Source organism: Myxocyprinus asiaticus, chromosome 34 (genome assembly GCF_019703515.2).
Source record: "Myxocyprinus asiaticus isolate MX2 ecotype Aquarium Trade chromosome 34, UBuf_Myxa_2, whole genome shotgun sequence".
In the NCBI taxonomy this organism is placed as follows: Eukaryota; Metazoa; Chordata; class Actinopteri; order Cypriniformes; family Catostomidae; genus Myxocyprinus; species Myxocyprinus asiaticus.
This window is the reverse complement of record NC_059377.1, coordinates 10350530-10376410: the sequence shown is the minus strand read 5'-3', so window position 1 is coordinate 10376410 and position 25881 is coordinate 10350530. Positions and strand designations below refer to the sequence as shown.

The window sequence follows — 25881 nt, the reverse complement described above, 5'->3', positions numbered from 1 at the left end:
TTGTAAATGCAACGGCAATGTTCACTCTGGTTTTTCTCCGTTCTCTGTCTCTGTATATTTTAGCAAGTCTTTAAATTTCAGTTTTAACATCTGGAGGCGAAGCTAAATTTATTTTTCTCTGTAACATGTCTTCCATGGATATTTATATTCCCCCTGCTGACCAATTATTTCAAGTAGCCATGCCCCAAACTCACGCTATAGCTTGAGCTAGAAAGGGATGGGTGGAGCTAAGCGGGCCGCTCAAAATATAAACATCAATGTTTTGATCGAGCCTGGGAGGCTCAGTGTTTAAACTGTTGGGGAAGGTAAACCCACGAATGGCTTACTTATAGTTGTCAATGAACAATAAACTGGGATAGTAGAAAGTATTTTGACATAAAAAAGTAACATACTTTAATACCTTTAAGTTTTTGGTTAGGAAGTTACGTTTTACTCATTACAACCTGCATCTAACATTCACCTTAAAAACCTTGTCTGATTACGAATTCACTTGGTTTTTGGCGCCCCTTGCTGGACATTTCACTGGAAATCTGCAGCAAAACGTGCTAAAATTTTGCCAAGGTCAGGTAATTTTCATGAGATCAGGATGAGATATATAGCAGGTCAATGTGCTATGTAAATAAAACTCCAACTTTAACAGTATAAAACTACCTGCCAAGATAAAAAAGACAATTTATTGAAACTATGCTGCAGAAACAGCTTTTCCAAATCTGTGATTGTGACATCATAAGGCTGAATGCATCTACACATGACCACCCACATTTACACATCAATCATGTCTATTTGTTGTTTAGCAATTTGGCCAATTTAATTATGGGAGAAAATGGTCATGAAAAACGGTCATGCAAAAACAACTTGACTAATATTCTAAGTAGACCTCAGGGGGGGGGAAAATGATGAAAAACTATGAATTGACCCCTTTAAAAATATGCGTTTAATGTATTAAATGTTCAGTTGTTGTCATTCTTGCTGGCCTTCATTTTTAGGCTTTGTACGAAAGATTATTTGGGTGGATAGTGGGTCGTATCAATGCTGTGATTGAAGTGAAGGACTACAACCCTGCCCTCCATGGCAAAAATACTGTTATAGGTGTGCTGGACATCTATGGCTTTGAGATCTTTGACAATAACAGGTCAGTGCCATTTATGCTCTGTATTTATTATTACTGCTTTTAAAACTATGCATTGTTTTGAAAATTATGCAACACAAAATAGTATTTTTTCCTATCCTTTTCATGGCCGCAGTTTTGAGCAGTTCTGCATTAACTACTGCAATGAGAAGCTACAACAACTCTTCATTGAGCTCATTCTACGGCAGGAGCAGGATGAGTACCAGAGAGAGGGAATCACTTGGCAACATGTAAGCATCACACACATATTTACCCATCTGGAATTAAGCGATTCAGCACTCTAGGTACATAGGTACATATCTGTACATCCAGAGCACACTAAATCTTACACCTTTCTCTAAGATGCTCTATTTTTTCTTTCAGATTGAATACTTTAACAATCAGATCATAGTGGACTTGGTGGAGCAGCCTCATAAGGGGATCATCTCCATCCTGGATGAGGCATGTCTTACTGCGGGAAAAGTCACAGATATTATCTGCCTGGACAGCATGAACAAAAAGCTAGGCCAGCATCCTCACTACACTTCCCGGAAGGTAAGCATGCACAATGAGAACCATCATCCATTTTTCCTGCCACAGCATTTCTCTGATCAGATCGCATAAGCATAGATTGTTTAGGATTCTCATAAATTATGGAACAAAACTGTACTCTCTGCACTGCTGCAGTTTGACAGCAATGTCAGAAGGGGGCAGTACTCTTACACTCTTTATACAGTTAAAAGGGTAGTTCATGACTTTTCATTTTTCTGGGGGACATAAAAACAAAAGAGATGTTTGGCATAATGTTAGAACGTGACAGCCTCAGTCATTATTCACTTCTATTGTATAGAAAAGAAGATGCAATGAAAATGAATGGTTCTGTGGCTAACATTCTTCCTAAAGGCACAGTCACATTTACATTTGCATGGTGAAATTCCACGAGTGATAAGGTGTGGTCGAATTTTGCACGAATTGGACCTGGAATATTTATGCAACTCTCTCAGTTATTTGGCCCATTCCATGTTGAGCATGAGATGATCGTATCCAAATACTGACATACCAGCAGTGGCTCTGGCAGCATCCTCGCGGCGGTGGAAGCTGATGAAGGAAAAGCCCTTAGACTAGCCTGTGTTCTTGTCCTTGGCCAGATAGATTCTAGAGATGAAACCGAAAGGTCTGAACAGCTCCTGCAGGTCTGTTTCTCTGGTGTCCTCAGACAGGTTGGTCACATGGATTGTAGCATTATCATCAGCTCTGCGGTTAGGCTGCATGGACTCTCCTCTGTGCGTAGCACCGTCCTGCAGGCTGGGGGGAACATACTTCCCGGTCTAATTCTGGACTGGCTGAGCAGGTTCAGGATCTGCTGCTTTCTCTTTTTCCCCCTTGGACAGGCCCAACTGCTCAGCCAGTTCCTTCTGCATTGGACCAAGCGTGTCCTTGTGTGGACAGCGGGTGGTCCAGTGATCCCCTTTGCAAATACGGCAGGACACAATCTTCTGTTCTTTCAGCTTGTTCATGGGATCCTCATCCTGGTCTTGGGCATTCAAGTCCTTGTTATTGGAAATGAAGGTCATGAAGACATCATCACTCACTGTCATGGTGGCAACATTGGGACCTGGTAGGTCAAATTTTGAATTGCCAAATTTCTTCCAGTTCTTTCTCCTGGCCACTGCTTTGGAGGCGTTCCGTGTCACAATTTTGAAATTCCTGATAATCTTACACTTCTTGCCATCTTCATCAATCTTGTATTCTGTGACAGTCTTAAAATTACCTTTAACTGTCTCTTTTGGTGAAGGGAGTGAGTGAACCTTCATCTCCCTCTTCCTCCACCTGATCGGCCCAGCTTGGCTTTGAGTCGTCGTATTCGATCGATGGCAAATTTACCGGGTGTCTGCAGCGCAGCCTCGAGAGGAAGAGTTTCCCGAGACTCAAGCAGCCTCTTTTTAATGCTGCAATTCCGATTTATAACAGCATGAGGGTGAGTAAATGATGACAGAATTTTCATTTTTGGGTGAACTATCCCTTTAAAGTCAACATGAAACAAGATTTGTCCTGTTTTCTTCTGTAATGTGAGTATCCGCTCTCATATAGGTTACCGAGTGTAGTAACCCCCCTCACAATCCACTCTGACCAGTAGAAAGGGGACTTATCATAATTTAGGGTTCAGCCATATGCTTGAGGCAACATTTAAATAAATGTCAGAATTAAACATTCTGGACACTTTTGTCCATACTGAGTGCAAATGCGAGATAACGGGGTGTAACTTAACTTCTCCGATTAGTATGATAAAAAGGCTTTGCAATGGTGAAATAGAGGCAAGAACTTCCCGTTCAATACAAAACTAGGGAGGGGCTCTCTCAGGTGGAAGTGAACAATGAGCCAAATGTCTAAGACCGAATGCATAATAATAAAACAAAATTTTGGGTAGGCCAAGCCAACCTTTGTTGATCGGCCTATGCAACTTATTAAAGTGTAATCTTACCATTCCAAATGAAGTACTTCGCTATGCTATCAAATTGCTTGAAATAAGAGAGGGGGACATAATGAAGCCCACCTGCTCACATCACTCAAAATCTTTTTATTAAGGGGTCAAAATTAACTCTAACTAAATCACACAGATTTGCTGGGAATAAAATGCCCAAATACTTAATGCCCTGTTTGGGCACCTGGAAGGCTCCGTTACTGGGCACTACACTGTCAGAGCCAAAGCTTCGGATTTAGACCAACTGACTCTGTATCCTGAGAACTTAGAAAAGGTATTAATAATTCTGTGAAGGCAAGGCATAGATCTAAAGGGGTCAGAGACAAATAATAAATTATCATCTGCATAAAGCAAAAGCTTATGCGCCATACCTCCCGCCACCACCCCTGGAAAATCATCCTCCTTTCTTATCACAGCTGCTAGGCTCCAGGGCAAGACAGAACAATAACGGGGAAAGAGGGCAACCCTGCCGGGTGCCCCTATCCAGAGTAAAATTATCTGAAATTAATCCATTTGTTTGTACCGCCGCTACCGTATGTCTATAAAGTAACTAATCCATCCAATAAAAGTGTTCCCGAACCCATATATTTCCAAAATCTTAAAAAGATAATCCCATTCTATAACATCAAACGCCTTTTCGGTGTCAAATGAGATGGCAGCGACCGGAGTCTGATCATTCGTCACTGACCATATGATATTGATGAAACGCCTAATGTTATCAGAAGAGGTGGGCCCGAATAAACCCCACCTGATCTATATGTATAAGACACGCCATAACTTTACTTAATCGGTTAGCCAGGATTTTTGCCAATATTTTTACATCTAGCTGGATCAGGGAAATTGGACGGTAACTCTTGCACTCGCTTGGATCTTTGTCCTTTTTAAGAATCAGACTGATCCGGGCTTGTGTCATGGTTGGCGGAAGCTTTCCATTCTTTAATGATTCCGTATAAACTTCAAACAACAAAAGTGGAGCCAGTTCTGTAGCATAAGATCTAAAAAATTCAGCAGCAAAGCCGTCTGGCCCCAGGCCTGTAGGCAAGGCTTTAATTACCTCGCCAAGCTCCTCCAAAGTTATCTCAGAATCAAGATAATTTTTTCGTCAGTTTAGGGAGTTCTAATGGTTCCACAAAGTTTCTAATATCGTCATCAGTAGACGAAGACGTGGAACTATAGAGATCAAGATAGAATTCTTTAAAAGCATTGTTAATATCAATGTCTGTGGTAAATATTTTACCACCAGCAAATTTCACTGAGGGAATGGTAGAAAAATATTCTCTCTGCTTTATGAATCTAGCCAAAAGCTTCCCTACTTTGTCCCCTGACTCAAAGTATGACTGTCTTGCCCTGAATAGCCCAAACTCCACCTTCTGCGACAAAACAGTATTATATCTGGATTTCAGTTGGGTCAATTCTCTGAGGCCATCAGACAACATTCAGCGCTTCAGCTCTGCCTCGGCACTTTTAGTATTCCCTTCCAACTTCACGAGTTCTCGTGCTTTGGATTTTTTAATGAATGAGGCATACTGTATGATCCGGCCCCTAAGAACCGCCTTAAGTGCCTCCAAAGCCATGCCCACCGAGGATACTGAGGACCAGTTGGTCTCCATATAAACATTGATTTCAGCCTTTAACATTTGTTGAAATTCAGGATTTTGCAAAAGTGATACATTAAAGTGCCAACTATATGATTTCTTTTTCTCCGTATGTAGCAACACCTTTAAACTCACCAGGGTGTGATCTGAGACTAAGATGTTTCCAATTGAGCAATCAACAACAGATGAAATGAGGGGACTTAGATATATATAAAAAAATCTATTCTAGAATAAATCTTATGGACTGATGAAAAAATGTATAGTCCCTACCAGATGGGTTCAAAAGTCTCCAAATATCTGCAAGACCAAGATTTTTACACATCCTGTGAAGCGTCGATGTTGCTCTAGAGGACTTGCACACTTTTGCTTCACTATGGTCAATGGACTGAATCCATCAATAGATTAAAGTCTCCTCCCAATATTATATCATGAGGGGTGCCAGTGGCTTGCAACATCCCTTCAAGATCTATAAAAAAGTCCTGATCATCAGCGTTAGGTGCGTAAATATGAGTCAAAATCAACCTTTGCCCCTGAATTTCTGCTAAAACAATAAAGACTTTTCATAATTTATCTTTAATCTGTTTGAGACATTTGAATTGTAGATGTTTACTTATTAGTGCAATGACTCCCCTGCTCTTAATTGAGCCAGCACTAAAGAAAACATGTCCACCCCATATCTTCCCAAATTTTTCAGCTTCCTGCATGGAAAGATACGTTTCTTGAAGAAACACTATATCATATTTCTTACGTTTAAGAAAAGAAATAACCTTCCTTCTTTTTATGGGGTGCCCAACCCATTCACATTCCACGTGGAGAGAGACAATCCACTCATATTAACATTTTACATTTTGACATATAAGAAAAAATAGATTGTGAGTCAAAAATACAATTATAAAGACCACATTCCACATTGGTACAACAGTTAACCCCTGAACTTTCCCCAGAACAAAACAAACAGAAAAAAGAAAAACGTGCGCATTAACCCCGCACATGACAGCGCCAACTGGTGTCCATCCCTCTAAACTCAAACAGTCCATGTACGCCTACAAGAGCCCCCGTGACAACTTTGCCTTCGGATTGCTCCGGCCACTAGGTGGAACCAGCACAAAAAGAAACGAAAAAGGCGCTCAGCTTCCTCGAACAGTCGAGTGTATGTTTAATGAGACAGGTCCACTAGGCGGCAACATGAAAATCACCAAATGGCTTACTCCAATGTTTTTATGAAAGACAGTGCTTGTTGTGGGCATGTACATTTTCTACAGCCATCCTTAGTATCTACTCTCAGTTTGGCCGGAAACATCAGTGCAAAAGCGATCTTCCGTTGATGTAAGAGATTCTTACATTCCTTGAATCGTTCACGTTTCTCTCTTGTCAAATTCACAAAGTCTGTGAACAAGAAAATGTTGTGGCTCTTCCAAGAAAGCTTTCCTTTGCTCCTCGCTTTGCGTAACACGAGATCTTTATAGGATGATCTCAGAAATTTGGTCAGAATTGATCAGAGCCTGTGTCCCTCAGCCAGTCTCTGAGCCCGAACTCTGTGAGCTCGATTTCCATCTTATGGCCTGTTATGTCAAGCAGACTCGGGAAGATCTCATCTTGGAATTTCACCATATCTTGACCTTCCTCATGCTCAGGAATTCCAACAATTCAGACGTTGTTTCATCGATTACGACTCTCCAAATCCTCCAAAGTTTTTCCCAAACACGTTCCAAGTCTATCTTGGTCGCAAGCAGGTTAACAGCTAATTCCCTCTCCGATGACTCCAGATAATTGATCTGTCTCTTGACGTCCGACAATCTTGAAACCAACTCAGAGAATTTTGTCTCCATGGAAGTAATCGATCGACGTATTACAGCAAGATCCTCCAAGTCTGCAATGACATTCGTCATCATTACAGACGCATTCATCAATTCACGCTGGATTTCTTTCAGTTCACCATCCGAATTGAGTCTGGGGCTTTCGGCCTGTTGCTCTGGGGAATCAGCCCGAGCACGTAAGTGTCTTTTAATATCTCCAGAGCCCGAGGATTTTGAACTTATTGACATATTGTCTTCCTAGAACAGTTAAGAATCAGGGTGTATCGAATCTCACCGATTTACGACACAAATATTAATAAAAATTAGCAAAGTGCGCAGAGCTCGCCGTTCACATGTCTGCTCCTCGCATGGTGTCATATGACTCAATGTGAGTATTTCTAAGTAAAACGTGATTCTTATCTTATTCAATGAGATAAAATTCAATATCTTATTGTATAAGAAAAATATGTAAGATTGTACTTGATTTTATCCATCAGTAATTGATTAAATCATAAAAAGTAGGCCCGTTGTTTGAACATTGTTTTTATCTTAAGCTGGTGACATCAGCCGAAAATTAAAGTTGTTTTAGAGGTGGAACAAGTTATTACATTTTGATGAAAGCTTACGAAGACAAACCTTTATTTAATTCTTTATTTATTTTGAAATAATGTCCTCTAATGAATCCTTCACAAGGAGACCAGGAATGTTCATGCTGACTTTAAAGCACTTGTGTAGAGCTCTGTTCATAGAAACAAAAACACAAGGACTGTATTATACCTGCTGACGATATGACCACTGAAACTTTGGTCTTTTTCCTCAGCTTTTTCCTACTGACAAGACCATGGAGTTCAACCGAGATTTCCGTATTCGACACTACGCGGGAGATGTCACGTGAGTGTTTGAAAGACGTTTTCAATGTGACCCTTTGTCCCCATTATCCTGTGTAACAGATAGTCCTTCATGACTCAGATGCAGGTGATGTGAACAGACTAATTGCAAATGCTTTTTCAGTTCAGCAGCTGTAAAACAGCTTTGGAAACGTAATTTGAAATGAATATGGGTCGGTTCAGCAATGTGTTACAGCCAGACAAAACAACATTAAGCATTTTTTTGGAAAATATCATGTTGAATGAAAAAACGTCAGCACATCTGTGTATAGGAAAACAGAAAGCTGCGAAAGTTCTCGCTTAAACAGTAGATCAATGTTGGGTAATTTACTCAGAATAAGTAATCCACTACTAATGACTAATTATAAAATGTAATCATATTGCTTTGCTGGTTACTTCTAAAAGTAATCACATTACTAATTATTTTACTTTTAAATTACTTTCTAATTAACTTTTCCTAGAAAAGTTTTTGGTTTTCCACCCAAATTCAAAATGTCTATATTACTTTAGCGCAAGTAATGTACTTAAAAGTAAATACTTTAATTGAAAGTCAGTAACTTTAATAAAATTTTTAAATGTAATGTGTTACATTAATTTCTTTGACTAAAAAGTAATTCGATAACAGTAACTAATTACTTTGTAATTGGATACACTCAACACTGCAGTAGATCCACCATGTTATCATGATGTTCCATTCAGTCCTAAAAGACATGGAAGGGAATTCACAAGGCATTTAACTACCATAATGTTATGTATTTTGAAAAATAAAACAGAATTTTCAGCAGTAAATAATGTAGTTGTAAAAAATGACATGCTTTTATTCATCTGGATTAGATTGGATTGTGAAAAGTGGGCTTTGATTTTACTGGTTAATATTAGTTTTCCCCACCCACAGAGCCTTTTATGCAAAAGTGTTGTGTCAATGAAAATAAGTTATTAAATTTTATTAAAGATTACGAAAACTCCAATGTTTATTGAACTCTGAGTTATTTTGCTAAAGCTTCTCTTACTTGACTTTAGTGAAAACATCCAAAATGGCAACAGCTTTGGCAGTTAAAAGTAGGTTAGCTTCCTAAATATATACACTGATGAGCCAAAACATTATGACCAATCACAGGTGAAGCGAATAACGTTGATCATCTCCTAACAAGGCCGCATATCAAGGTCTGGGTAGATTTGATAGTAAGCGAACAATCAGTTCTCGTAGTCAACGTGTTGATGCAGGAGAAATGGGCAGGAGTAAAGACCTGAGTGACTTTGACAAGGGCCAAATTGTTTTGGCCAGATGACTGTGTCAGAGCATCTCTGAAACGGCAAGGGTTGTGGGGTGCTCCCGGTCAGCAGTGGTGAGTACTTACAGACAGTGGTCTGAGGAGAAACAAACCACAAACTGGCGACAGGGTGTTGGGCACCCAAGGCTCATCGATGCGCAAGAGCAACGAAGGCTATCCCGTCTGGACCGAACCAATAGAAGGTCTACTGTGACACAAGTCACAGAAAATTTTAATGATGATACGGGAGGAATGTGTCACAACACACAATGCATCGCACCCTGCTGTGTATGGGTGCAGAAGAAATATGCAGAAACAATATTTAAAGTTTGTTACTTATATTCTTAATTTAGACAGCACAAACATGCAACAGACTTGAGCACTAGAGTCACAGATGGTTTGGCTTAAATGTGTGGCTGCAAATAATGTTGCATGCATTAGCTACAAATGATATGTTACATATAGACATGATATGGTACATAGAGATGTTACAACCATTATAGATATCCAATATAAACAAATGATATCATAATGTCTGATGCAACATAATGACTTGATGCAAAAACTCACAAACAGACTGTGGAATAAGCATAATAGATTTGAATTTGTAACGTTAACATTTATTGCACCAATAATTACAAATGAAATATGTTGCATGCATGCAGATAAGATCCATTTTTAAATCGAGCAGGGTCATAGATTTAAAAACTATTAGTAGCGTGTAAATGCGGTTTTACGTGGGATGTGGTAACCGCAAGTTCCCTATTCATTTTGGGTAGGGGCAGATTTAGTGATTTGGGGGCCTTAGGCAAAGTACAGGAATGGGGTCCTCTTAAATTGCACACATTTACCTTGATTATTCCTGAGCTTCCATTCTTTGATGTGATGTTGTTGGGGTTTGCTTGCATTAAGGCTGCTGAAGAACAGCAATATTATTCATATCAGTGTTATAACAACAATATTTAAAATGTCAGCATACGTAATTAAGCATTAAGAATAATCAAAAATATGATTTTTATTTGTATTTGTTTTTATTTCATGTTCAATAACTATCTTAAGGGGAAGTTTCTTTAAAGGTTGGATGATGCAATTTTATAAATATATACGAAGTTGCTGCTGGTGCAGAAGTCTGCAGAGTGATGAAACTCAGAAAAGGATGTGTCCTCATTTAGGAAACAGCAAGACCTTTTCTCATTGAGGAAAGAGGAGCAGAGAGAAGCTACTGGAGGGCTCAGTTCTGAAAATAGATGACACATTTTTCACTTCCTTTTCCTTTTCACTCCTTAATGAGCATGTGCTCAAGTTTAACTGCGGAAGTAACTAATTTAAGCAACATTGAACTAAAACTATACTAAAGTTTCATAGGACTGCAATTTCCTTTCATGTCGTTATTAATTTCAGATCTGTTCATTGTGAATGAGTGAGTGAGCAGTGAAAGTCGGAGAAGCCAAGGGTGATTTAAAAATTCAGTTTCTTATTGGAGGCTGGTCTGAGAAATGGGATGATCTGTGTCTGCAGCCATGAGCGACATGCTTGATAATTAGGTCGAGTACAGAGGACTCAGTCCTTTACACTCAATGGCACTAGTATGACAATCCTGCAGTTAAACCTTGAAACATGCACACACACTCACAAATTCTGTGACAATCACTTTGGATCTGCCTGAGAATGCATTTGCAACGCAGGTTTCCTAGATGGATGATCCCTGTCCCTCTCACTCTCTCTACAGACACACACACACACATGCACACACACCACAGGAAGTCCCCTGAGGAATATAGACCGTCAGAACTGGAATGTCAAGCCTCACTCACACTCACAAAATAAAATCTGTGAGATCCCTTTGGCTCTGTTGTGTTAGTGATGAAGGGAGGTCTTGCTAAATATATACCCTGACCAACCCCTTATCAACACGCCCCCAAACCATGACCTATTTCCCCCTCCCTCTCTGTCTCACACTCTCTCTTTCTCCTCCCCCATTCTCCTTGTCTTCTCTTATCTTTTTCTACATCACTTCCGTTTTCTTTCCATTTATGACATCCATGTCTCTGGCTCTGTTTGGAATAGCTTATTCTTACTATTTATGTAGTGCAGTATATACACTCACTAAGCACTTTATTAGGTACACTATGGTCCTAATAATGTGCCCGACATGGTCTTCTGCTGCTGTAGCCCATCCACCTGCAAGGTTCGACATGTTGTGCATTCTGAGATGCTGTTCTGCTCACTACAATTGTACAGAGTGGTTATCTGAGTTACTGTAGCCTTACTGTGAGCTCAAACCAGTCTGGCCATTCTCGAACTGCCGCTCACTGGATGTTTTTTTGTTTTTGGCACCATTCGGAGTAAATTCTAGAGACTGTTGTGTGTGAAAATCCCAGGAGTTCAGCAGTTACAGAAATACTCAAACCAGGCATCAACAATCATGCTACAGTCGAAATCACTGAGATCACATTTTTTCCCCATTCTGATGGTTGATGTGAACATGCTAACTGAAGCTCATGACCTGTATCTGAATGATTTTATGCACTGCTGCCACATGATTGCCTGATTAGATAATCGCATGAATAAGTCGTTCTACAGGTGTTCCTAATAAAGATCTAAATGAGTGTAGTATGCATACTGTGCACAGTATGCACACTTTTTGAATGCAGGGAACAGTGTTGGGTGTAATCTGATTACAAATTAATTAATGATGGTAATATAATTACTTTTTAGTACAAAAAGTAGTGTAATTCATTTCATTTTAAATTTCTGTAATCAGAATACAGTTACTTACTTTCAGTTAATTACTTTTAAGTAAATCACTTTGCTTACAAATATTTCTAAAATAATATTATTTATATAGAATGCATTCAAAACATGAATTACGTTCATATGTAAATCTGTTTGCATTTTCTGTGAAAGCTGAAGGGTGTGTGCCATGCAATGAGTCATTGTAAAGGAGAAACATGTGGTGCTGAGTGTATGACTTGCATGTGACAATGAACAAGGAGGAAATATATAAACATTATTTTGAATTCATTGAGCAGAAAAAAAAAACTTGTTTAGAAAGTAACATAAACGTAATTTGTAATGTGATTACTTTTTATATAAAGTACTCCATAAAGTCAGAAATCTGATTTTAATTTTAGAAAGTAATTAGTAATTTGTCATTGATTACTTTTTTTTGAGTAACTTACCCAACCAGTGTTATTTTAGTTTACGAAAACTAAAACAAAACTAAAATAATTTTGGTTAACTAAAATAAAAATATAAACTGAAATATACTTTTTCATAACTCCAAAACTAACTAAAATAAAATAAAAATGATCTCAAATTCATTTTAGTTTTAGTTTTTGATATACTAGGGTGAATATGGGCAAAGTGGGACACTTTTGGAAATTTTACATTTCTTGACACTTTAAATTATGGTCCAAACGCCACATAACCTAACATTATACCTTTAAAGAAAGCTTAGGATGTCTTCTGCGTTAGTCAAAAGAAAAAATTAAGAAAGATAATCAAGCTTGAAATCATGATTGTCAATGAGACTGCTGATGTCCAGATTTACTGTAAAAGAAGGACTTCAAAGTTTTGGCCCCTGTTGACTTGCATTGTAAGGACCAACAGATCTGAGATATTCTTCTAAAAATCTTAATTTCGTGTTCAGCAGAAGAAAGAAAGTCATGCACATCTGGGATGGCATGAGGGTGAGTAAATGATGATAGAATTTTATTTTTTGGGTGAACTTTCATTTTTTACTCCTCAAAGATTAGTTTAGCTCATCTTTGGTAGCCATAAAAAATAATAAAACTAAAAGTTGGAACTAAACTGAAACTACAAAACACTGAGGAAAACAAAAACTAAACTAAAACTAACAGACAAATTGTGAAAACTAAAGATAACTAAACTAAATTATAATGACAAATTGAATATAAAATAGAAATAAAAATTCTAAACTATAATAACCCTGTACCCAACATAATAAAAATAAATTATACATGTCACATTGAAGACATTTCTACGCAGACTTAAATTAAAAATACAAACTGTTATTTCCAAGATGAGTACTGATGCCACTCACATGCAATGCGATGAGGTCATGTGTGACAACAATGTAGCGTACTGTTTGAATCATTTATCATTGCATAGAATACGCTTCGCTTTCTTTTCGCTTACTATTTTTTTCAACAGTTGTGAGTATAAGCTTGTATTCCATTCTGAACACAGCCTCTCTGTCTCTTTCACTTCCTCTTTCTGTTCTCTCTTCTGTTCCACTTACTCATCTTACATTTATCATATGACCATTTCACACCCTATAATAAGCATCATACCTCTTCTTTCAGGCGCTGAATTGAAGCAGATGTATTTTATGCCTATATTTTTAACCACTATTAAATTAGTTTTCTCTATAACTCAGCGCCTTTGAGAATTCACACTCCTTGACTTAGTTTGTTAAAGCCAAGTCAAAGAGTGTGTTGGTATGTGATAAGCACAAACTGTTCCTTCAGATTTCCTTGGGCTTACACCTGTTCTCACCCCATTTTCTGGAATTTGCCTGTCTTACTGCAGAATTTACTCTCCCTATCGAGTCCTATTTCAACAATTCTACATCACAAAAAGTATTCATGTAGTCCCAACTCAAATGGATTAACTAAACTTCCATTTTACAAATTTCAATGGATAGAATGCAGTGAAATCAAGTTGTGACAAAATGTTCTAGAATTGTGTTGCTTTAGTTTATTTTAATTAAGTAAACTGAACGAGCAGCAAAAATCTTTTTTTGAGTGTGGCATATTAATCTCCTAAAGTCTACAGCTATTTTAAACAGCCTTTGCTAATTCTATTAGAATTATTAAGCATGCAGTATTATGTCCATGTTCATTGAGAGACTACATGGAATATTTCAATTTTAAAACACTTATCTGTCACGTACAGAAGCAGGACCTTTTAAAATGAATAAGTGAAGGCAAAAAGTTGATAAAAAATGATGAAAAACGATTAACAGCCCTAATATATACACTTTTACACAAAATATGCACTCTTTTATACATTCATATACATGTTAACCTAATATCTTGATGTATATATCAAAGTACCATCTGAAACCATCATAACATGTTCGCCAAAAGCCCCCAAAAATATGAATAAAAACGAATGTAGCTTATTAACTTGTCAAGACCTTTCTGAACTGGCCGTCTTTAACATTTTTGTTTCCATCATGCTGATAAGATGGCCCAGGTGTTTTGTAGATTTACCTGAGCGCTGTGTGAGTCATCTGTACCTCTGTGAGTCATGAATAAATGACTGTTCAACCACTGAGTCAGTCAATTACTGTAATCAAATTTCCCTTTTTGTATTAAAGCTTGTACTGATTTCTTAAGTGATTTCTCTCTTTTCACTTTCCTCTCTTTCTCCCTCACTTCCCCTCTCTCAGGTACTCAGTTGAGGGTTTTCTTGACAAGAATAAGGACCCGCTGTTTCAGGATTTCAAGCGGCTGATGTATAACAGGTAGTGGTTGGAGATTTTAACCTTTCTTTCAAGTAAAGAATCAATATAACCTAAAGGAGTATTACACCCAAAATTCTGTCATTATAGACTCACCCTTATGTCATTCCAAACCATAATTTTGTTTTGTTTTTTTTGCTTCTGTAGAACAATACAAGATTTAATGCAGAATGTCTCAGATGGTCTTTTTTATAGAATGAAAATGAATGAGGACTAGGGCTGTCAAGCTCCAAAATGATAAAAGGCACCGTAAAATGCACCATAAAATTAGTTCATACGACTTGTGTGCAATATTCCAAGTCTTCTGAAACTATATGATAGCTTTGTTCACTGATATTCACTGAAAATCTAGGCCTCTGCCTTAGCTCTAAAATCGTATTCACATTTGAGACGTCAGTGACAATAAACCGTGTCTTATAAACGACACACAACAAAGAATTTTCATTGTACACTGTAAAAAGTGGTATCCTGCAATTTGACCCTTAAGAAACTATTTTCTTTGTTCTTTCTTTTGATCCAACCATAAAAATGTGTTTTGTTGGTGTAACCTAATAGTGATGTTAAATAATATTTTTGCCAGTTCACAGTAGACGGAGTTACCCGCGCGATGCCGAAAATAGAAAACAAGTGATCGATAGAATGTTTCGTCATTTGTCACTGCTGGTTAGGACAAAACCTCTGATTACCATAGAAAATATACCTTTTATCGCATGTTGTTTGCCGTCAGGTTAGGACACGTGTGACTGTGGCTGCCTGTAGCCTCCTCTATGTTTCTATTTGATTTCTGAGTACTCCATTCAAAAAAATAAGGCTGGGCATAGAAATGCATCAATTCTTCGACTACAAACTCTTCAGACATGTTTAGTAAGTTCTGTTCTGTTGTGTTCTGTTGTCACTATCGCCATGGATGACCTGTTTTTAGATAAACAAACGAGTTTTCGCTTGAACGCCCCAATGTTGCGAGGGGGCTGCTTGAACTGTTGCTCTCGTGCCCAATCATGAACACGCACAGGAGGAGTTAATATTTTCACTAGATAATACACTATATTTGAGTTTGTTTTGCACCAAACCTTGTTGTATCCTATCATACCAATCATGAGTCTCATGGAATAATTTCTTAGACTTCTGAATTATACTTTTGTGTTCTTTTGATGCTTGAAGAGATAGTCCCTATAAACTGCAACATTTCTTTTTACAATTTCTCCCTTTGTGTTAAGAAAACGAAAGAAAGTCCTATAGGGTTATAAGAACACAGGGGTGAGTAAACAATGACTGAATTTTCATTTCTGGGTGAACTAATCCTTTAAAAAATATTCAGTGTAGGGTGAATTATTCCTTAAAACAATTTGCATTATTTAAAATATTTCATGTTCAAATTAAAGTTGAGTTAATGTAGAGTTTTGTTTGTTTGTTTTTCTTACTTATAGTTCTTGGTTAATATTACTCTGTTTTCTAAACCTGTCTTGTAGTTCTGACCCAGTCCTCAAAGAAATGTGGCCTGATGGGAAAATGAGTATCACAGAGGTGACCAAACGGCCTCTAACTGCAGCTACACTCTTCAAAAACTCTATTATTGCTCTAGTGGACAAACTGGCCTGTAAGGTAAGAATTGTCTTAATGTCATGTTTAGGTTTTTGTATTTGAAACCTATTTTTATGTTTAAATGTATTATTATGTGGCTTTATGGAATACTTGATTCTGGTTGGTTATATTGGTCAAATAATTTTGCATAATGATTATTAAACTGTATAATTGTCCATTGTTCCAGGCAATCAGTTTCTTACATAGCTGTGCTAGTTCCATATCTCTCATAGCACTTTGTGGACTCCTTCACCTGTTATAAAATAGTTCTCAAATAACTTGAATCAACTTTCATTTATTTAGTTATTTGGTTTGTAGCTATGTAATAAGCTGTAAATTCAGGGTGATACAAATAACCCTTTGCTTAATATGCCATTTATTTTGCAGTAATATACTTTACATTGTCTTTAACTTGAATGTTTTGATAACATTGTACCCTTTTAATTATTATTTTTTTTTTTTTATATATATATCGTTATCCATGGCATGAATTTTATATGTATTTTCATGCTTTTTTCATATGTATTATTATTATTATTATTATTTTTTATGTGCATCCTTATATCAGAATTTATCGTAGCTCCAGTAAAATTAGGCCATCTGAGCCGATTTGTGTTTGTAGTTTTACATAAATTTCATAAATTGATGAGATTATGAGATATAGTAACCTTTACACTGCTTTATCTAAAATGTATGTTTTATAGAATGAAGCATTAATTTAATCCAAGCATACTCTACGCAACCATCACTTTAATACTATTTTCTGTGAAAGATGAAATAGGGCTCTCTCAGAATAGCACAGGTAATCTCTTTTGTAGACATGTTGAAAAATGTCATCTCTCTAATGGAGACTGTTTGTATTTGATAAAGCTGTTAACAAAAAGGAACACATTCTAAATCCAGTTTTAGATTAGAGCCAGTGGGCCACCTCTCCTCTCCTCTCTTTACAGACATACAACTTGATGGATGGATAGATAGATAGATAGATAGATAGATAGATAGATAGATAGATGGACAGAAGCATGTTTGAGTGAGGGATGTGAGGAGGATGTTCTGTGGGTGTTCACTGGGTAGAGTAAGAGAACAAAACTGTGCACTCTCAATTCACGTGGAAAATCACAATTCTAGGAATTTATGTATTCACTGTAACACAGTGTAATATGTGGGACAACATTGTTTAAAACCTTATTATGACCTTATTGTAATACAATATGTAGCACTTAAATGTTAATCTTAATATTGTATACACAGTGACATGAAAATTAGACATCAAATCAAAATCAAATCACATTTATTGTCACACAGCCATATACACAAGTGCAATAGTGTGTGAAATTCTTGGGTGCAGTTCCGATCAGTATAGCAGTCGTGACAGTGATGAGACATATACCAATTTACAATAAACATCAAATTAACACAACACAATTTAAAATCTAATATACACATAATTACACACTATACACAATATACAAATAATAACATACACTGTACAGTATACAATACACACAATATAGATACACATTATTCAATAAAAATAAAAAAGTATATATAGTAGTATATATAGAATGTACAGTAGGTTGTATTGTACTGTATTGACATTCAGGCTGTCGGTTGATAGTAAGTTGTTAAGAGAGAATATATATAATAATAATATAATTTATGACAATCCGGTGTGAGATATAAGAGTAAGAGTAATAAAGTGCAGTGCTGATGCATTTTGATCGTGGGAGATCAAGAGTTCAAAGGTCTGATTGCTTGGGGGAAGAAGCTATCATGGAGTCGGCTGGTGCGGGTCCTGATGCTGCGATACTGCCTGCCTGAAGGTAGCAGTGAGAACAGCCCATGGCTCAGGTGGCTGGAGTCTCTGATGATCCTCCGAGCTTTTTTCACACACCGCCTTGTATATATTTCCTGGAGGGAGGGAAGCTCACCTCCGATGATGTGTCTGGCAGTTTGCACCACTCTTTGCAGTGCTTTGCGGTTGTGGGCGGTGCTATTGCCATACCAGGGGGAAATGCAGCCAGTCAGGATGCTCTCTACAGTGCAGGTGTAGAACCGTGTGAGGATGTGGCGGTTCATTCCAAACTTCCTCAGCCATCTCAGGAAGAAGAGGTGCTGATGAGCCTTCTTCACAACGACTTCAGTGTGGATGGACCATGTGAGTTCCTCAGTGATGTGGACACCCAGGAACTTGAAGCTGCTGACTCTCTCCACAGGTGCTCCATTGATGGTGATGGGACTGTGTTCTCTGTCTTTTCTTCTGAAGTCCACCACAAGCTCCTTTGTCTTACTGACGTTGAGGGAGAGGTTGTGCTCCTGACACCAGTGTGTCAGAATGTGCACCTCCTCTCTGTAGGCTGTTTCATCATTGTCAGCGATCAGACCTACCACTGTCGTGTCATCACCAAACTTAATGATGGCATTGGAGCTATGTGTTGCCACACAGTCATGTGTGTACAAGGAATACAAGAGTGGGCTGAGAACACAGCCCTGTGGGGCTCCAGTGTTGAGGGTCAGTGATGAGGAGATGTTGCTGCCTATTCTAACCACCTGGCGTCTGCTTGACAGGAAGTCCAGGATCCAGCTGCACAGCGAGCTGTTTAAGCCCAGAGCCCGGAGTTTCTCATCAAGCTTGGAGGGCACTATGGTGTTGAATGCTGAGCTGTAGTCTACAAACAGCATTCTCACATAAGTGTTCTTTTTTTCCAGGTGGGAGAGAGAGCAGTGTGTATTGTAGATGCAATGGCATCATCAGTGGAGCGGTTGTTGCAGTAAGCAAACTGCAATGGGTCTAGTGAGGGAGGCAGCACAGAGCAGATGTAATCTCTGATTAGTCTCTCAAAACATTTGCTGATGATGGGGGTCAGAGCAACAGGACACCAGTCATTTAAGCAAGTTATTTTTGATTGCTTTGGAACAGGCACGATGGTGGATGTTTTAAAGCATGTGGGGACTACAGACAAAGAGAGGGAAAGGTTGAAAATGTCTGTAAAAACACCAGCCAGCTGGTACGTGCACGCTCTGTTGACGCGGCCCGGAATGCCGTCTGGACCTGCGGCTTTGCGGATATTCACCCGTCGGAAGGATCGGGTTACATCCGCTACAGAGAAGAGAGTGAACTAACCTCTGTAGCTTCGGCCGCGAGAGCTCTCTCCACGAGGGCGGTGTTATTTCTCTCAAAACGAGCATAAAAAGTATTTAGTTTGTAGACATTAGACATTGATTAAAGAGAAAATGTTTACTAACAGTAAAGTTATACAAGGTAACATCAGATAGTTACAATTTAGATGTAATAGTTACAAATTAGAAATATAGCTGCAAAAAGCAGTTACAGGGCCAAGCACTGAAATGGCAAGCAATGTTCAACACTTAGCACAACCCAAAGAACACATCGAGTGCATATGACATAAAGAAAAAATACACACACAACATTACAAGTCACCTGAGGACAGGTTCAAACCTACACCTTTCTGTTCCACAGTTCAGTGCACAATCCACTGCACCACACAGTCACAACATTGACAGTCACCAGAGGGACATACCAAGCCAAGAATAATCACAGTCAAGCACAGCTGTCACCATGATCAACTTCATATTCATGTAACTTTCCAACAAAGATGAAAATCAAGATTTGATTGGGGAGAAAAAACACTTAGTAATGTAGGGCTTTACTGGTTGTTTGGATCAGTGTTACTATCAGAAATAATTAATAATTATTTCTTTAGTTATTAATTAATATTTAAATTAATTAATTGAATCGAACTCATTAAAACCTCATATGGGTCTCCAGTAAATGTAGTGTGCTACGTTTAGGAGCGGGTTTGGTTATTAGCAATAATTAATAATTATCAAAGATGATTATTAATTATTAAAATCAATTGAACATTGATGAGAATCAATGCTAGTTTTTTTTTTTAATCCTTTAAATCAACAACTATCAAAGATAATCACCAATCATTAACATCGATGAAACATTAATTAAAATTAACACTAGCTTATTGATCATTCACATTCAACAATCATCAAAGATAATTATCAATTATCAAAAATCAATAGAATATTAATAAGGATTAACACTGAACCCTGGAATCGGGGACTAATAACCAGATAGTATAACAGTCTCAATATTAGATTGTTTTCTTATCGATTTTTTGGAAAAAAAGCAATGAAAGAAGGCTTGAATCCGAGCACTGACATCCCGTCAGCATGACACAGGCGTATGCAAAACAAACCAAAACACTTCTCTTTGTAATATAAACAAAGTTTATTTATGCAGTAATATCAATTAATAATTAATACAATGCAGTCAATAAACTTCCGACTTACAACTACAAACTAAACAGTGATATGATTAGATATGGAAACTAAAATAATCCTACAACACATAAGGTGTGTGTGTGTATGTGTGTGTATGTTTGGTTAGTACAAGAGAGAGAGAGAGAGAATTAAGTGACGGCCCCAAAGCCGATTTCGCGATCGTGGGAGAGAAAGCAGCTGTTAGTTTATCACTCAGAGATGCGGTGGACGGCTCGTAAACCGTTCCGTGTTCTTTGATTCTTTAATGGATAAACTCAGTTTGCCGGTCTCACCCACGATGATGGAAATGCACAACAGTCCAATGTGGTTGAACCACAATACAACAAATCAAATTTGTGATAATTAATACCCTGAGTATTAATAATGAACGGACATGGCGGTCCGTAAACTGTACAAGCAAAAAAAACCTTGAAACACAAGAATATCACACTATAATATTCTATCTCTGCCCAGACGTAAACCTCTTACTTGAATCGCATGAGGATGCAGATTGTGTGTTCATCCGTCCTTTAACTCAGACTCAGTTCCTCGAGGCTCGGGTGATGACGGGAGGCCGTTTCCTCGCTCTGTCGGCAGGCGGTACGGCTGCTGATTCTCGGTGGCCTGGCGGAGAAATCAGCGATGTCAATTTGATTGAAGATGGAAGAGAAATCTTTAATCTCTTCACTTCTGCAGGCAAACGGATGAAGATGCGGATTTCTCGACGGTCTCCTTCGGATCCGTTAGAGTGTTTGGTTGAACACAGAGTAATCTCAACTCGTCTAGCGAGATGGAGATTGTATGTCCACAGTTTCAAGTCGGATGTTACTTCCTTGTGCCACGAGGTTGCACCTGAGAGCAGCGATGAGCTACGTCTATACACGGCGAACAAAGTTGCTGGGAGCAAATCCCGGAAGCATTTCAGAGGTATTTCTACTCCTGATGATGTCATGGTTGAGGTGCATTCTGTTGTGTGCCTCATCCAATAGGAGTTGAGAGTTCGATCCTTTAGTGAGCAAGGCTTCATGGGATTTGTAGTCTGTTTTGGACTCCCTTTGTTTGATTTTAGCGCAATTTTTATCAGTATAATTTATGACCTGGTATGTGGGGGCCTGAGTTAGGTTTTACAACTTGTGTTAGGCCTGCCTTTGTCTTCTATCTGAATACATGAGGCCCAACAGTAACCACATTACACAAATCTCCAGAACTACAGAATTGTTCGAAAGTAGGGAACGAACCAACAACCTTTGGAAATAAAGCCCAGATCTTTACACAGTTCTTGACCCATAGGTGGTGCTGTCAACAAACTTTGCATGTACCCTTAGATGGTGGACCTAATGAAGCATACCAAGTTTCTTTTTGATAGGACAAAGCGTTGCCGAGATACAGCCTTAAATCCTTTTTCACGTCCACCTCGTTAAGTATGTGTTTGCATAACTTCAAAAAAGTTGAAATTCAAAATTCTGTATGATTTATTCTGTGTGGCTCAGTCTGCAAATCAGGCAAAGTTTGAAGGAGCAGTAGTGAAAATATGGTTCTATGGGCTGCCATAGACTCCAATTGGGGAGGAAGAAAATGAATAATTATACTAATGGATACAATATGTAGATGAAACCAGTATGCATACTACATGAGTGAAGGAGACCAAAAGATAGAGAGAAAGAGAGAGAAAGGATAGACTGAGATGCCACTGAGTCTTGAAATGTGCTGTTCATACAACAGCTTACAGTAGCGACTTGAATACTTTCTGTATGAATCAACAACCGAAGTCATGCCTGTATTCTAACACCTGTAGCCATAGTGACAGTGACATCAAAGATGGCAACGTCCATAACATTGGCATATCTCATCAAAATTGATGCATCGAGTACAACCGCGTCATCATGGCCCGGCCACGCCCCCCTCCTCGTCATATTCCTCCACCACCAGATTCAAGCCAGGGAGACCTCCGGCCTCCTGGGAAACTGAGAGAGACGAGGGGAGGTAGAGAGGAGAGAGAAAGAGCGAGCAGGAGAGACAGAATGAGAATGCTTCCTGGCCGACAGCAGCGGGTCCTCCAGCTCCTGGCGGACGGCAGTGACTCCGATCCCTGGCGGATGGCAACGGCTCCTCCTTCTCCTCGCGGATGGCAGCGTCTCCTCCACTTCCCGGTGGACGGAAGCAGCGAGAACTCACGACAGCGCATCCTTCCTCCTTCCTGGGTTTTGACACCAGTGCAACGAGGTTCTTAAGATGGGCAAGGAGGAGGCAGGAACCAGTCAACATAAAACTTTAATAACAAACTGAACTCAAACATAACATAAACTGCAAAACAAACAAAGACGCAGACACACAGCTTCGTGCATCTCTCTCTCAAACTGACTTCTCCGGCCCCTTTATTTCTCTCCCACTGATTAGTCAACTCAGCACCAGGCGTGCGTTATCATGGCCCGGCCACTCCCCCCTCCTCGTCACAAGCTCATATCTCCGTGAGTTAACGAAACCCCTCACGATTAACACAAGCAATGCGCATGTACAGTGCAGCGTGGCTCTCACATTATATGATTTGACAGATAACCAGTTATCCAGTACAGATCTGTTCTCACAGCATGGGTTTACCGAAATTGCAGTTGTGAGTCCTGATAATTTACGGGTGTCAGTTTCATTTATAAAATGCGGCTGCCACTCGAACTGTGTGTGAACGTAACCATATTTAGCACTCAAATACAGGACTGACAACTGTATTCCGCTGCTGTGTGAACATGGCCACTGCACCAGAGATCTGACCATGTGCAGACCCCAATATGCAAACACTTCAGCCAATAGGAACACCATTTCAAACAATTCGCCCATATACTGTACATCTATATAACCTTAATTAAATCCTTCTTATTAGCCACAAAGCTTACTTATGGGGCAGCTGCAATTTAGCAATTCAATAATGCACCTTTGAGGTTGGTAAAATGCTTTAATTTAGCAATTTCTGCTAATTAAATAAGATAAAATGTATCTTACAGGAGCCCTATTATGTGCGGTGTATAAAGCCAAATGAGGTGAAGTCCCCTTTGCTGTTCGATGATGCACGCTGCCAGCACCAAGTGGCTTATTTGGGCCTACTGGAGAACGTCCGTGTGCGGCGAGCTGGATTCGCTTACAGACAGCCTTATGCACGCTTCCTTCAGAGGTCAGAGGTCACACATACATACAGTACTTTTAAATTAAGGTGGTTTGAAATAATCTCAGCCTCTGATAGCTTGCCCACAGAGCATTCACAGATAGTCTGATGCATATACAAAATGCAAAAATATCAAGGGTTGATTGAATCCACCAGTTTTTATCTTAATGGCTTATTAGCGTGATAAAATCACTAAACCTTTTCTGTGTGATGTTATATCCAATTTTAGAACTTTTATCCATGACAATATAACGCTGTAAAATTTAAAAAATGATGGTTTAAACAACTTTACAGCTCAAATAATACACAAGTTTTAACTGAAAAATTAATGTTAGTGCTTTTATAATATTATAAGCTTGGTCCCATTCACTTCCATTGTAAGTGCCTCACTGTATCCTTGATTTTTGAATTTTTTAAAGAAATAGAGGGAGGAGTCGAAATTTTTGTTGTAGTCAACATTATGCCACAAATGCTGTCGATTGAACTTAACTTGTATTGACCGTGATACCCCCTATATTCAGAAAAGTGGTCAATCAATATTGGATTTTAAATGAGAGAATGAGATTCTTAAACTTTTACATTTGTACCCCAGCATGTTTAAGTAAAATAATCTGTGATACATGATTTATTTTGAGATTGTGTCAGTTTCTTCTGGTATGGACATACTGTATTATCTTTATTTGTGCAGGTCTTCAAAAATTCATAAAAAGTTTTAGGCTAAATTTGATTTTAAAAACATCAGCCCTAAATAGTCACTGGATTTGCCAAAGCAGCATATCCTCAAACATCATGATTAACAATACCCTTTAGCTCTGACAATATTCAGAATATATCAAGGCAAGGCCTCTGTAATTTATTGCTTAATTAAAATCTATTATATATTACATTAGTATTTCTACATTCTCTGTATGACTGTCTTCTCTTTGCTCAGGTATAAGATGACCTGCGAGTACACGTGGCCCAATCACCTAATGAGCACTGACCAGGAAGCTGTGGAGGCCATTGTGAACCAGCACGGCTTTGAGGATGATGTAGCATACGGTCACACCAAACTTTTCGTGAGAACACCTCGCACGCTCTTCACGCTGGAGCAGGAGAGAGCAGCCCTCATCCCCATATTAGTGCTGTTCTTACAGAAGGTGACTGACACTCTCTTTCTTTTATCTCTCTCTCTGTCTGTCACTTTAGGTCTCTGTCTATCAGCATTGTTTATTATTTTCCCTGAGTCAGGCACTGTGCCTTTAATAATTCCTGTCCTTCTATCTCTCTGCCACCTTTCCCTTTTCATATGCATGTTTTTTGCTCTCTATATATGTCTCACTTAATCATTCCTGACTACCTCACATTTTTAATGTCTGATCAGCAGTGACTTGAAAGCAGAGTGGACTCATAACACCTAGACAGCAGTTCTCTCCACACTTCTGTCTCAGTCTGTGTTTATGAACTCATACAAACTTTTTTTGATCTTGCAGAGCATAAATCTATATTTACATCCATATCAAAATTTTTGTGTTTATTTTAAACTATTCTAAATTTTTAAAGTAGATATAAATAAGTACCAGACTCACACTGTGTATTTGGTGACAGTAGTCGAAAGCTCTGTTGCTGAAATCAGTCTATGCTTACCGAGAATTTAACTACTGCCCCCAGTGGCCAAAGCTGGAAGTTTTGTTGAACGAATGGGCACGTGTGAGCTCCAGATTCCAGCAAGGTGTATTTGTAGTTGTGTATAATGTAATACAATCAACAGCAATACATATTTTATTAACTCTACCCCATAATCCAAACATCAACCCTTCACTTAACTGTCATCTCCAAATCGCGCTTATCATTGATTATGTGAACATGATTACTTCCTGGCCCCATGGGACATGAAATTATGTCTCTGAGGCACTAGATGCAATGTGTTTGAACTTGAATTGATGCAAAAATGTCTGATGGGGGAATACATGTCAGTAATTGGGCTGAATGGGGTTGATTTCAGACATTAACATTTGGAAGGAACATGTGGATTTCCTATGTGATCTTGTTGATAAATACATATCTGTATTTGAGTAAATGACAAATAACATGGAATTAGATTTTTTTAAAGAAAATTCTGGCTACTCCTTTCCGTATAATGAAAATAAAGTTGAACTGGAACTGTCAAGCTGTAAAATGACCAAAAAAGCAAAAATAAATATGAAAAATAATAAAAGCACGACTTGTACATATTTAAAG

At 38.5% G+C, this 25881-nt stretch overlaps 3 protein-coding genes across 3 annotated transcripts in view; 1 reads left to right on the top strand and 2 right to left on the bottom strand.

Moving 5' to 3' along the window:
• The window catches only part of LOC127425669 (DNA-directed RNA polymerase III subunit RPC7-like), a 307967-nt gene that overhangs the window by 90893 nt on the left and 191193 nt on the right, over positions 1-25881 (bottom strand). The window lies entirely within an intron of this gene.
• myo1g (myosin IG) overlaps positions 1-25881 on the top strand; it is a 76318-nt gene that overhangs the window by 7204 nt on the left and 43233 nt on the right. Inside the window, exons 9-16 of the mRNA XM_051671857.1 lie at positions 987-1132; positions 1245-1359; positions 1493-1663; positions 7802-7872; positions 14559-14633; positions 16100-16232; positions 23504-23670; positions 24593-24800. Of these exons, the coding sequence (XP_051527817.1) occupies positions 987-1132; positions 1245-1359; positions 1493-1663; positions 7802-7872; positions 14559-14633; positions 16100-16232; positions 23504-23670; positions 24593-24800 (1086 nt within the window). The remainder of the gene's footprint in view (positions 1-986; positions 1133-1244; positions 1360-1492; positions 1664-7801; positions 7873-14558; positions 14634-16099; positions 16233-23503; positions 23671-24592; positions 24801-25881) is intronic.
• LOC127425670 (eukaryotic translation initiation factor 3 subunit G-like) lies at positions 2177-3026 on the bottom strand. The gene has a single exon (XM_051671873.1). It carries the CDS (start codon positions 2920-2922, stop codon positions 2437-2439), a length of 486 nt encoding a protein of 161 aa, XP_051527833.1. The 5' UTR covers positions 2923-3026; the 3' UTR covers positions 2177-2436.